The following is a 14,108-nucleotide window of genomic DNA, read 5'->3' as shown; positions in this document are numbered from 1 at the left end:
CATACCCCATATACATATGCTCGTCTCCTGCACCGCTTGTGGCACGAAGCCCAGTGCTGAGGCAGGCATACCTCATATACATATGACGTCTTCTGCAGCCCATAGTGACCTGGTAACCTTACTCCCACGCATCGTAACGTTTGGAAGTTGGCCCCTACACCCCTAAATAGGGCCCAGTGTCAGCAATGCCACTTGCCTCCACGACCTGCGTTTCCTAGCACAGAATGTTCCAGAAGCCTGCCCCTCAGCTGTCCTCCAGTACTGGGTGGGGCTCCACTACTGGCCCTATGCCCAGTCTGGCCTGATTCCTAACATCCCACGCTGGCCTTTAACACAAGAAGGAATGTCACGTATTCCGTGGTTTCTATTCGGAGCTCGGCCCTGTCATGGCTTGCTATATGAAGCCCCGCCCCCACCCCCTCCCCGCCTGCCCAGGGGTCAGCTGCGCCTGGGGACCCTGCCCTGCCTGCTCACTCTGTGTCGGCCAGCACGTGCACTGTGACGTGATTGCTTGTGTTTCTTATTCTCGCTTTATTTATTGGATTTTAGAGAAGCAAACACTGCAGTCAGCCTTGTGTGATGACACCAGCAGGGGCCCCCACTAAGCACTGACCACAGCCAGCGGCCTCCTGGCACCACATAGTCCTCGTAAAACCATAAACAGTGCATAGCGCATTACCATACTCCCAACTGAGCCTACTGCGCTTTGAGGCCATAGCAAGGGCAGAGTGGCGCTATACAAATACCAATTACTTCACATATAGCAGAACATAAGGGCAGAGCCAGATTAAAATGTAAGGTGGTGTTGTGTGTTGTTAATGGAGGGTGGAGAACTGTCTGAATTGTCAGCAGTCTCCCTAGTTTGGGGAGATTGATCGCCAACTCTCCCTGTAACTTGCACAAATTCGAACTCTTACCTGGTTTCATGATGTGCAGCTTCTCTTCTCTTTGCAGTCTCCCTAGGGTATCCCTGACCTCCTTTCTCTCTGACCGACCCTCCCAGGTCCAACTTGGGTCCTTCCTCTCCTCTGTCTATCTCTATACCTGTGGTGTTCCCCAGGGGTCTAATCGTTCTCCCTGGCTGTTCAACCAATACCTGGCACCTCCCGCCCACCGCATAGCTGCTCTCTGCTCCAACTTTCAGTGCTATGCGGATGACACTCAGCTCTCTTGCCACCCACACTTGCCCCTAGCACTTCTCCCCCCTCCCCGCTCCTCTGCACTTGCATGATCTGAATGTCACTGGGCCTAGCAAGATCACTGTTTTTGTCCTCCCTCTGTTCCCCCCCCCTTGCCTTGTCGTACATTGAGACACTTGTGTATAGGCACATTATGAATGCCATATCACAGCTGTGCCTGGCAATGATACCCATCACCATCTCCTTAACTCCGGCCGGCAATGATGTACTCTGCCTGTCAATTATACCCATCATCATCTCCTTAACTGCCGGGTAATGATACCCATCACCAACCCCTTATACATGCCTGGAAATGATACCCATCCCCATGCCCTTAATTCTGCCTGGCAATGATACCCATCACCATCCCCTTTACTCTGCATAGCAATTATACCCATCACTATCCTCTTATCTCTGCCTGGCAATGATACCCATCACCATCCCCTTTACTCTGCCTAGCAATTATACCCATCACTATCCTCTTATCTCTGCCTGGCAATGATACCCATCACCATCCCCTTTACTCTGCCTAGCAATTATACCCATCACTATCCTCTTATCTCTGCCTGGCAATGATACCCAACACCATCCCCTTTACTCTGCATAGCAATTATACCCATCACTATCCTCTTATCTCTGCCTGGCAATGATACCCATCACCATCCCCTTTACTCTGCCTAGCAATTATACCCATCACTATCCTCTTATCTCTGCCTGGCAATGATACCCAATACCATCCCCTTTACTCTGCTTAGCAATTATACCCATCACTATCCTCTTATCTCTGCCTGGCAATGATACCCAACACCATCCCCTTTACTCTGCTTAGCAATTATACCCATCACTATCCTCTTATCTCTGCCTGGATATTATACCCATCACCATCCCCTTAACACTGCTTTACCTAACAAGATTATTGGGCACTAGTGGTAGCACCCGGTGTTGCCCGGTATGCACATGGGGGTCTGCTATAGCCTTGTGTATGTTTTATTTGTCATAACTTCCTATTTAAAAAAAACGCAAAATTGGCAATTGCCCGAAATCACCTTTTATTGATTGTGCAGGGCGATTGGGTGTGGTTGATCAAATTTCACTACTGCCAGTAGACCCCAGACTGGTATGCCAACCTTGTGTCCTAACATCCTATTTTTGGAATAGTCGCAAAATCGGCAATCTCCCGAAATCTCCAATACTGATAACCCAGGGCCGGACCCCGCTGCACCCCTGTGCAGGACAAATGGGTGTGGTTGATCAAATTTCACTACCACCAGTAGACCCCAAACTGGTATGCCGACCTTGGGCCAAAATTTCAGCCGCCCAACTGTTATGGGGCTGGAACCAACCCCGACCATACAAACACACTGTCACAAATATATAGATAGATAATCGGATGTTCTGCTCCGGTTTCTATTTTATGTTATGATGTGGTGTGTTATGTTATACTATGCTGTTTTATCTTGTACTATGCAGTGGTGTGTTCTGCAGTGCAGTGGCATGTTAAGTGATGCTATGTTTTGTTGGCCATGTGATTCTGTCGGATGTCAGGGTGGGTTACTATGTTATTGCGAGCTAAAGAACCTGCAGAATAGGTAGGTTTATATCCAACAATTTGGCAAGACTGTAATTCAATGCTTAATCACAATGGGCTGGTAAATATGCAGAGGTTAGGACGGTCGCACAACAAAGCCATGTGTAATTGAGGAATGAAAAGCAACAGGCTGCTCGGGCGCGTTAGGCAACAAGCACTATACACACACCCTCGAAAGGCGTGTGGGTGGATGCCGCTAGCTGTCAACCAGCAGCCTCACAAAACAATGCCAACAGTTTGGGCTTGGGTGTAGGCATAGCAAAGGCGCTTGCCAGGCGCTGCGTAGTGGTATTAACTGGCTATTGTTTTATAACCTTAACTCTCTCTTGCTGTTTTATAACCTTTTAAAATATTTTGTAGAATTTATTTTTAATTGCATTTTGTTTCCTCAAATGTATCTTTTCTATGGATGTTCTTATCTTTGTTATGTACCTGAAGACAAAAAGTTGAATAAAGGAATTATGACTGACTGGCTATTGATGGTAGCAGGTGCAACTTGGTGCAAGTGTACCTGGGACTCCAATAGCAGTGCCTGGCAACTGCCTAATACCTATGCACAAGTCAAAACTGTTGCCTTTGCCAATGCTTGTCTTTAACAGGACTTCTAAGGACATGCATAGTGCTTACGAATCGAATTTTTAAATCACCAGTAGCGCGTTTACAAATCCAATTAAGTCATTCACTCTGCAAGACTGCTTTTGGAAAACACTGACAGGCACTTGAGTGCAAAGTTTGATGGTAAGGCTTGATTAAAGCAAGCAAAGAGTTCCCATGAGGAGGTGTTTTGGGCAGGGAGGGTCAGCAAAGGCATTGGGGAGGAAGGACAGCTCAGGTGCAATGCTTTTGTCTTGGAAGCAAGACAACGCAGCGCAACACAAGTTCAAATCCCGATCTTGTGCTTAGAAACCACTTGTTGATATGAAGCGCGTTATAAAAGAAAAATGATAAAAGAACAATTCTAATTGATAGGGTTGGGCTGAGGGGGCTATAGCCCTGGGTCTTTTGGTTATAGCCCCGGATAGATGCTCAGGGGCTACAACCAAAAGGCTATAGCTAGCCCCGAGTCCCGACAGTCCCGACATTAGCGCAGCCCTAGATCTTTTCCAGACCTAGCTACACCCCTGAGGGGCTGGATCTGGGTGGGAATGGCCATAGGGATTAGCATGGCTATGGGCAGTCAACGAGGGGTCAAACAAACAAAGAACCCCTACAAGCTTTGTGTCCTTCTTATTCCTATCTGTACTCTAATGCAACAGTTTCGTCTTATAGGTGTTGCTAAAGTGTCACCTAAATGCCCAAACTAATGAAACAGTGTTCCGATCTGCAGTAGTGTGTGTGCACATGTGGGAGAGCACAACTCTCTGTCCACCAGCCATTGCCGTTCCAAATCATACATATGAACACACTCAAAGCTGGAAGTCTGTGAAGCCCTCAATGGGTTTGTTAAATGGGCAGAGTTGCCAACCTGGCCCATTGTCAACAGAGGACCATTAAGTGTCATTAATCCATCTTCTGTTTTTTTGCCAACAGCACTTTGCAAGATGGGGAATGAATCCCCAAACATTCAACAGTATCTATAATGTGCTCTCTGCTGTGTCTTGTTTTTGCCTTCTCTGATCCTGTGTGTGTTCCCTCTGCCTCACCTTCTCTCTTGTGCTTTTCACTTCCTTGCACACAGGTGTTGTGGCGGACAGCAAGTCGGTCTTCCGGTACAGCAAAGACCAGCGCCCGACGACCCTGCCCATTCAGCCCTTTGTGTTCCAGCACCACTTCAGCAAGCAGGTGCCCAAGGTGCATCCCCTACACAGCCATTTTGCTTCCAGCCTCTCCCAGCTCTACAGCCTATCAGGCCACCGGGCTCCCAGCACGCAGACGTCTGACTCACAGTCATCGACATCCGCCAGCTCCGCAGGCTACACTGTGGCTGGGGCGGGCCCAGCGCAGACACTGTGCAATGTGTCCAAGCGGTCGGCGGATGGCACTGCTTCCACCGGGGAGTGCAGCACCAAGAAGTTAGCTCCTGAAACCACACGGCCATCCCCCTTGGGTAGTTACTCCCCTGTGCGGAACAATGTCCCATTCTTTGAGAGTATGGACTCCTCGTCCAGTTCTCCGACACCGGAACGAGCCAATGAGTTCCACCCTCCCAGAAGTCGATCGTGCCCTATGTCTGCAAATCTACTTTCTACGAGGGCCTCTCCAGCAAGGGGGGTCACACTGCCAGGTGCTGCACAGACTACCCAACCGAGGAAGACTGAAGGCCTCTTGTTAAAAGAGGCTCCCAAGATGGCCCCCAAAAAGGATGCAGTGATGGAGCGCAATGCGCATGTCTCAAAGTATGCCTTCCCTCCTAGTCCTCTTCCACCAGTTTCATCAACGAGTCGGGTCCTGAGCTTAGATGGTGGTCATCTTGATCGGACAAATGGCAACTGTGAAGATCCTGGAAAGAACACAGAAGAGAACAGCATGGTGCCAAAGCACATACATGGTATGAGTGGAGCACAGTCCGCAGGGACCACAGGTTAGGTCTGATAGTAACATAAGTGGCCAGATTAAGCCTGAAAGTAGTGGAGGTACTAAAGGTTAAGTCTGGCAGTAATATGAGTGACTTGGGTAAGCCCAATAATAGTAGAGTAATATATAGCATCATAAGGTAATGTCTGGCATTAATAGAAGTTTTGGAAGCTTAGATCAGGAGTAATATAGTTTCCATAAGGTAAGGAGACAGTAATAGAAGTACTAGAAGGTTAGGACTGGAAGCAATGGAAGTGCTAAATGTTTAGAGGTGGAGTTATATACTTTTGAGAATGTTAGGTCTGGCAGTAATAGAAGTGCTAGAAGGTTAGGCCTGGGATATTAAGAGTTCCAGAAGGTAAGGTCTGGAAGTAATGGAAGTGCTAGATGTTTATAGGTGGAGTTATATAAGTTTGAGACCTAGGTCTGATAATAACAGAAGTGCAACAAGGTTCAATGTGTATTAATATTAGTGCTAGAAGGTTAGATAGCACAGCAAAAGAAGTGGTGGAAGGTAAGATCAGCAGTGAAATAAGTTCCAGAAGTCTAGGTGACCATCATTGTTAGATGTTTAGTCCAGAAGGTTAGGTCTGGCAGCAATAGAAGGGCTAGAAAGTTAGGTCTGCAGTAATATGAGTTTCAGAAGGTTAATTCTTGCAATAATAGAAGTGCTAGATGTTTAGAGGTTGGGTAATATAAATCACAGAACACTAGGCCTGGCAGCAATGGGAGTGTTGGAAGGTTAGATTGGGAGTAACACACGTTCTAGAAGCTTAGGTCTGGCAATAATAGAAGTGTTAGAGGTTTAGAGGTGGGATAATATAAATCACAGAACACTAGGTCTAGCAGTAATGGATGTATTGAAGGTTAGGTTAGGAGTAATATAGGTTCCCGAAGGTTCGGTTTATCAGTGATAGAAGTGTCGGAAGGTTACATTAGGAGTAATGTAAGTTCCAGAAGGTTCGTTATAGCAGTAATAGATATGCTAGAAGGTTAGATCTTGAGTAACATAAGTGGCAAATGGTTAAGTCTAGCAGCAATATAACTGCGTAGAAGGCTAGTACTGGGATTAATGTAAGTGCCAGAAGGTTTGGTCTGGCAATATTTATAAAGCTAAGGATAATTCTGGCAAACAATTTAAGTGCATTGAAGGAGCCAGGTAACGTTCTTGTTTCCATTCTGACTTAAGAAGTGTTTCTGATCAAGTTTGAAATTCAAAGAAGCCCTGTAGGGAATTTAGAATGTTTCACAGGTGGAAAAGTCGGTAGGGTTAAGGCAGTGCCTGCCAGGGATTGTACGATCGGACCGAAAACAAAAGGTCCGACTGTACAAAAAGACCGAAAAATGCTACAACCAAAGGTTTGAACACCAAAAGTTCGAACCTTTGGTGGTAGCATTGTAGGTAAGTATAAAAAAAAGACTGCAGGGGCTGCGGGGGTGTCCCCCGCAACACCCGCTCACTATACTTTAAAGTATACTGAGTGAGGTTTGCGGGGGAAACCCCTGCAGCTCCCGAACAAAGAAAAAGAAAAAGAAAAGGACCCTGCGGCGCCTGTTCCCGATCACAGAAGTGAAAGGGAACTGGTGCTGCAGGGTCACGGCGCGAGGCAATGACAGGTAAGTTGGGTGTGGGTATGTTGGGGGTGGGGGTGTGTGGGGGTGTGGGTATGTAGGGGTTATGGACGTGTGTTTGCATGGGAAATGTACAAACCTGTTGTGGTTCGTACATTTCTCATGCGAACATTCCGGCCACGGCAAAATCAGCCGCGGTCAGATCACGTAGATCTGCCTGCCATGTCACTATTTGTCTGACAAAGGGTCAGCCACATGTTAAGGATGCCTTGCATCTATCTAGACCTGTTGGCCTTCCAGTTATAATAGCCCATTAAGACATCTCCTCTGCCCAATAAGCCAGAAGCTCATTGAATGTCTTGTCTGAATAGGTTTGTGGGGCACCACACCTTTCTACAGCTAAACATGCCATTCTCTTCCCAAAGAAAGTATCATTACTTCAGAGCATTCCAGTTAGCGATTTAGTGGTTCTAACGTATACCCGCAAATGCTCTAACTGTCCAGGTTGCCAGAATGTTGCGGCATTAGTGGCCAAGGTACAACAGGTGTGTCAGATTCATCTGTGTCACATGACAAACTTCTATTTGCATACACTGCTGAATTAAGTGTTATGTAAATGTTATGTGCCCGCAAAGAAGGCATGAGGTTACAGGTGAGTAGGGTGGGCTCAATATAAACCTTTTAGTGCCCTAGTGTGCAGATAAACACATCACAGATTACATCACTGAGGACATCACTAATTACATCATACATGACATCAATGATGAGATAAATGATTACATAAAATATGACATTACTGATTAAATACGTTTTTATACATATTTTATTTTGTTACTCTTATAAGTAATAACAGCATGGCATGGAACCATACACTGATACAGAAGTATGATATGATTACATGTGAAGCATTTATTTGTAGTACTTATAAACTCATCAAGTATAAAATCAAAATGTCTAACATTATACAAATAGTTAAAATTTCATGTATTATGAAACAATTACAATACTTCATTGCAGGGATAGTACCTGATTCTGGTCAATCTATTTTCAGGTATTTCAAACATAATATAAGAAGTATAAGAAGTATAGGTAGTAGTAAAAAAAAAAAAAGAAATAGATTGACGTAGAAACATGTTTAATAGTAAGTGTTAACACAGACGGCGTGCCGAAAGGCTTTCCGAGAATTAGATATGTTATAGCAACAGCAATGAAATATAGAACAAGTTTTTGGGCAATGACCATTATTTTGCTCGTATGCACTATAGGACTGTATATCTTACAGCAGGAACACAAGCCTTGAGAAAGAGCAGTGCTAGAAACACGTGGCGGCTGGTTCACAAGTCTTTTCGCCTTGTCAAAAAACATGTAATTAATCAAACCAGTGACATCAGTGATGTCATGCATGGTGTAACTAATGATGCAATCAGTGATGTCATGCATGATAAAGTAGTGATGTCACAATTGATATCATCAGTGAGGTCATCAGTAATGCCATCTGTGATGTCATCATTATGGTCATAAGCTGTGCAACAGGGGCCGCATAGGTAAGGTGGACTTGATTGAAATGTGATTGCTGAATTTCAGGGGTTTTGTTGCGTTAAATCTGATCACCGTAACACTCTCTTAACCAAGGATTTTCGCTGAATTTCTAAGGTTTTGTTGCTATATTTTCCACGTTACATCTAATCACCTTAGCTTTCTTCTAACTAAAGTTTATTCACTGAATTTCAAGGGTTTTGTTATACTGCAGGCTTCATTGGGGTACATTAGCCATGGCCTTCGGCCCTATGACACTTTACATGTTGCACCAATAGGTTTCTTTGTGGCCACTAGCCGTGACCTCCGGCCATGGATAGCGGCCATGGACTTTGGCCATGGAATTGTACATGCTGCACCAATAGGTTTCTTTGGAGCCTCTTGCCATGGCCTTCGGCCATGGGCACTGTACATGATGCACCAATAGGTTTCTGCATAGCAGACAAGCCATAGCCTTCGACTGTGGATACTGTATATATTGCCACAATAGGTTTCTTTGGGGCCCTCTAGCCATGATCTTTACTCATGGCCACTGTACATGTTGCATTGTATGTTTATTGGGGCTCACTCTCTCTCATCCCCCCAACATTTCCCTGATATCCCCCTGATAATGGCAACAGACTACACATACAGCAGCATTGAACTACCTATGCCTGCAGGATTTCCGTGCCATTCCTCCGATAATTTCTGAGGGTTTTGTTGGGTTAAATCTGGTCACCTTAACACTCTCTTAAACAAGGATTTTTTATTACATTTCAAAGGTTTTGTTGCTACGTATTGTTTACGTTATATCTAATCACCTTAACTTTTCCTAACCCCCTGGTATTCCTCCAATAATGCTAAAAAATCGCAAACTCTTCCCCGTCCTCATATGCACTCACCAAGTTCCCCCCTCCTCTTTTCTTGGTCCTCCAACTCCCCTAAATTGCTTTTTTTTTCTCCCTGATCCTCTCCTGGCCATTAACCTCTGTCAGTGTATGGTTTGTGTGATGCATTTTTTGTTCTCCGAGGTGGATTTGATTGAAATGCGTTTGCTGAATTTCAGGGGTTTTGTTGCATTAAATCTGACCAACTTAACACTCTCTTAATAAATGCTTTTTGACTGAATTTCAAGGGGTTTGCAATACCTTTGTTTCCTCAGTGCCCACTAGCCATGACTTTCGGCCACTTGGTATATGGTTTCTTAGGGTTGGGTCAGTAAGTCCTGTACCCTCAACCCACCAAATCCCAGGGCCATCTGGAAAAACCTTTATTTATTGTCCCATCACTCTGGGTCACTAGGAGGTGACAGTCAAAAAGTTAAGGATCGCGGATGCCATAGGGGCATATATCTGTTTTGCACCGGAACAGATGGTCATATCACATGCTCCCCGTATGGCATTACAAGAAGGCACACACTACTCAACTGTTGCAGTTCTTTAGGCTCTCATTCCCTGCCATGTACTGGTTTCCGTCTGCCCTTTGGCATGCACTGGTGGTTTTTAGATTCCACGAAATTGCACAGAAAAGAGAAATGGAGCAGTGGGTTGTTAGCTATCCCATTAGTAAAGTCACCAGGCACTTATAAAATGACTTCAGAATGGTCATAGAACTCTTGATGACCAAGCCAATGGCCAATGATCTCGATCTGGTGATTGCAGAAGGGTCCCATCTCTCTTGATGGCCAAGCTAATGGACACTGATCTGGATCTAGTGATTGCAGAAGGGTCTTCTAACTCTTGATGGCCAAGCCAATGGGCACTGATCTGGATCTAGTGATTGCAGAAGGGTCCTGTATCTCTTGATGGCCAAGTCAATGGGCACTGATCTGGATCTAGTGATTGCCGAAGGGTCCTGGATCTCTTGATGGCCAAGCCAATGGACACTGATCTGGATCTAGTGATTGTAGAAGGGTCTTATAATCTGATGATATGATATGATATGATATGGCATTTATAACGCGCCTATACACAAGTGTTTCAAGGCGCGCCGAGGCAAGGGGGGGAACAAAAGGGACGACAGACAACAATCCTACTAGGCACGGTGTCATTCAGATCGTGCAAGTGCATGGGAGGGGGGAAGGGCAAAAGTGTGAGGGGGGAAGGGAAAGGGAGAAGTGCACTACAAGGGGTAGTAGAATAAATAAGATAATAAAACAGGCAGATGGTGGCAAGTGCAGAGTAAGTGCAGACATAAGTGCTGGTAGGGGGACTGTACGGAGACCGAAACAGTCCCTAGATGCAAGGGTTGCCAGGGAGGCAGTGCAGATGTGCAGCTGACGGTGCTTGCGCCTGAAATCGGATAGGGTGGCCGGGTAGATTTGACCAGTGCAGTTTACAGCCCGGAATTCAGCAGGGGATAGAGGGGGAGAAAGCAGAAGCAAAGAGGAAGGTTTTGAGGTGCTTCCGGAACTGGAGATGGTTCTACTCAAGTTTCAGGGAGGCTGGAAGGCTGTTCCAGAGGGCGGCCCCTGCCGAAGAGAGAGATCTACCACCAACTTGTTGCTTAGAGAAGCGACTGACCCTGAGGGGGTTGGAGGCAGATGAGCGAAGAGCTCGAGAAGGAAGATATTTGGGAATGGGGAGTTGAAGGTATTTCGGCCCCAGGGTCCAGTAGGCCTTATGGACAATGCAGCAGGTTTTGAACTTAATCCCCGCAGCCACTGGGAGCCAGTGCAGAGATTTCAGTCCTGGAGAGATACGATCCCTGAGCTTGAGGCCAAGGACAAGTCTCGCAGTCCTGTTCTGGATAAGTTGCAGAGGGTGGAGAGTAGAGGCAGGCAGATTTAGATAGAGGCTGTTACAATAGTCCAGCTTAGAGAGAACCAGGGCTCTGGAGACAGTGAGCTTCGGGGGGAAGGAGAGGGAAGGAAGAATACATCTGAGGAGGTGCAGCTGGTAGTGTGACTTCTTAGAGACGTCGGAGATGTGAGGTGAGAAGGATAGTGTGGAGTCGAAGATACCCCCAAGATTTTTAGCCTTGCAGGTGGGAACAGGAAGTGGGCCAAGAGATGCCGGCCAGAGAGCTGCAGGGAAGGAGGGAGTGGGTGTGCTGATGAGTAGAATCTCAGTCTTACTGGCATTAAGGCAGAGGTCATTGGTGGCACACCACTCCTGGATAGCAGACCGACAGTCCGAGATGAGGAAAGGGGAGGAGGAGGCCGAGTGTATATTCGCCTTGATGGCCAGGCCAATATACACTGATCTGGATGCAGTGATTGCAGAAGGGTCCTGTATCACTTGATGGCCAAGCCAATGGACACTGATCTGGATCTAGTGATCGCAGAATGGTCTTATAATCTCTTGATGGCCAGGCCAATGGACACTGACCTGGATCTGGTGCTTTCTGCAAAGTGTTGTATTTATTTACGGCCAGCCTAGTGGCAATGATCGGTAATTTGTGATCAACGCATGGCAGTATATTTCCTGATAGCCAATCCAAAGGGCACTGATCAGGATCTAGTGATCACTGAATCACTCAGTTCAGATATTTCCTTCATGGCTCACAGCAAAAACCTCAATCTCCCAAGCATGTCTGAGGCAGTGCTAGTCACTTTTACCACCGTGAGCTCAACAGAGTCCTCGCCCACGAATGGACAGGCTGCAGATCGGATGCTCTTAGCCTGTGCGGCCAATTGTGCACCACACAGCTGGCGCTGGGAGACACCACTGATAGGGGTGGTGCTATGTTATTCGCCTTTGAAGCCTTGAACACTATTGCCCTACACTCACCAGCACTGATTTCTAAGAGTTGGACAGCGTTACCTGTTTCTGAGATATTGGTCTTTATTATGAGTTTGGACGTGCAGCGAAAAAGGGGTGATAAAATGGCAGAAAGTCCCTGACCGCTACTTTACCTCCACTTTCCCCAACTCCAAATTCCAGCTATGAAGGTAAAGAGCCTCCAGTACTTGCATTATCTTCTCTGCTTGACCTCTAAAAACTGGAGGAATTCCCAGAGGCAGAATGACCACCTTCGATAACTCCTCCCATGACCCCTTGCAGGCCTATGAATAAACATAGGGGGATAAACACCACTGATCATCAGTTGGATGTCGCGTGAAAAGTGACAGTAATGGTCATAGATGCTGCTGGTGCCACCAGAATCCTCACCATTTTCTTAATGAGGCTTATTGTCTGCCGTCCAAAGACGTGATACGTGAAGGAGCATTATGACCTTCTCCATCCAGACTCCAAACCCAAAGTTGAACAGCAACATTTGAAAGTTATCAAGTGACTCTACTTGTGCTGGCTTAGGCTGTGCACAAGTCTTCTCCTTAAATCAGTGTGTAGATTATTTTTTTCCGCCAGTAGAGTTAAACAGAAACAGACAATCGAAAGTAGCGTACCGCCAAGAAGAGCGACTTGATGGAAGAAAGACTTGATGGAAGAAAGACTTGATGGGATTAGGTTAAAACCCAGAAAGAACAAATACATATACACGTTTGGGGAGATGAATATCACAATGTATACACACAAAGTTCACAATCGTGTACTGTATATCTCATGTTCAAAATCCTTTAAGGAAGATTCGCTGTGTCTTCATCGGGGCTCTTCGTGTGTCTTTCTTTCCTTTTTATTGTTCTTGCATTTTATTATTCTTTATACTTTATGTGCTGAGGGGCTCCCCTGTACTACTCTCCCTTTCCCCCTTGCAGCCCTACCTGCCCCCAATTCTACCCTTTTGTGTATTGTGTAAACGGCCCCAAAAGGAAGTTAGAGATGAAAAGACATATCAGTGGACTTGCACCCATAACAAGACATGTCGCCTCAGAAAGCCATAAAGGAGGTCATCTCATAGCCACTGAAGTGCAAGCATGCATTCTGACAATGTTAACATGTGGCTGGAGTTGAGGGGTTAGCGCCCACTATCCTAGGGTGCTAGAGAAAGGTACAGATGCCCCGGATCCTAAGACAGGGGTGAAGTTTCAGGTAGGCATAGAAGACGTCCATGTTGAATATGCGCTTTCTATACATTCACCCTTAAGGCAGTCAAGGGGGTAAGTCCGGATTCTACTGGAAATTGGTAACACATCAGTTACTCACATAAGTAGAATCCAGTATCACCTGTCCCTGGCAAAGGGTTAACAATTCATCAGGAGCTGCACATATGCCAGTGTTTGTTGGAGGGAGGGGTGCCCTGCGGACCATGGCATAGCTGGGCATCTACCCTCTCCTTCTATGATGTCTTCATCTGACATGGGAGCAGAGGCGTTGCTAGTGGGGTGGGGCTGAGGGGGCTATAGCCCCAGATCTTTTGGTTGTAGCCCCGGATAGAAGCTCAGGGGTTACAAGCATAAAGGCTAGCTAGCCCCCAGTCCTGACAGTCCCAAATTTAGCACAGCCCCGGATCTTTTCCAGACCTAGCAACACCCCTGCATGGGAGTGTGAGCACAGGGAGGAAAGAGGACCCCACCTGTGGGGAACATGATCATTGGATCCATGCGATGGAATGGAATGCTCCCCAGATCCACCCATCAGCGTGTGGTTTTCTTGCTCCGAGTGGCACGGGTCTGACCACACTGTGCCTAGGGGCACAGAGCGGAAGAGGCGTCGACGTTTGGTGCGGGGAGGAATGAGGTTCATTTGGTTGGGCCCCCTCTGTGATGGCAAAGAGCAAAGAATTAAGTGCTACCAAAGGGCGTTTTCCGTGGTTACGAAGAGTTGGTGGAAGTATTTTTTCCATCACATTTTAAGCAAGCGTAAGTATTATGGCAATACCATATAGTAAATACGGAAGTA

At 46.3% G+C, this 14,108-nt stretch overlaps 1 protein-coding gene across 4 annotated transcripts in view; it reads left to right on the top strand.

Annotated features, from left to right (window-relative positions):
- Positions 1-14,108, top strand: part of RUSC2 (RUN and SH3 domain containing 2) — a 377,627-nt gene that overhangs the window by 251,704 nt on the left and 111,815 nt on the right. For all 4 annotated transcript variants that reach the window (XM_069626791.1, XM_069626793.1, XM_069626790.1 and 1 more), the window contains exon 3: positions 4,445-5,254. In XM_069626791.1, the coding sequence (XP_069482892.1) occupies positions 4,445-5,254 (810 nt within the window). The remainder of the gene's footprint in view (positions 1-4,444; positions 5,255-14,108) is intronic.

This window comes from Ambystoma mexicanum, chromosome 6p, assembly GCF_040938575.1.
Source record: "Ambystoma mexicanum isolate Mex_15411 chromosome 6p, UKY_AmexF1_1, whole genome shotgun sequence".
Lineage (NCBI taxonomy): Eukaryota > Metazoa > Chordata > Amphibia > Caudata > Ambystomatidae > Ambystoma > Ambystoma mexicanum.
The sequence above is the reverse complement of the archived record's forward strand: the minus strand, read 5'-3'. Positions and strand labels throughout refer to the sequence as shown.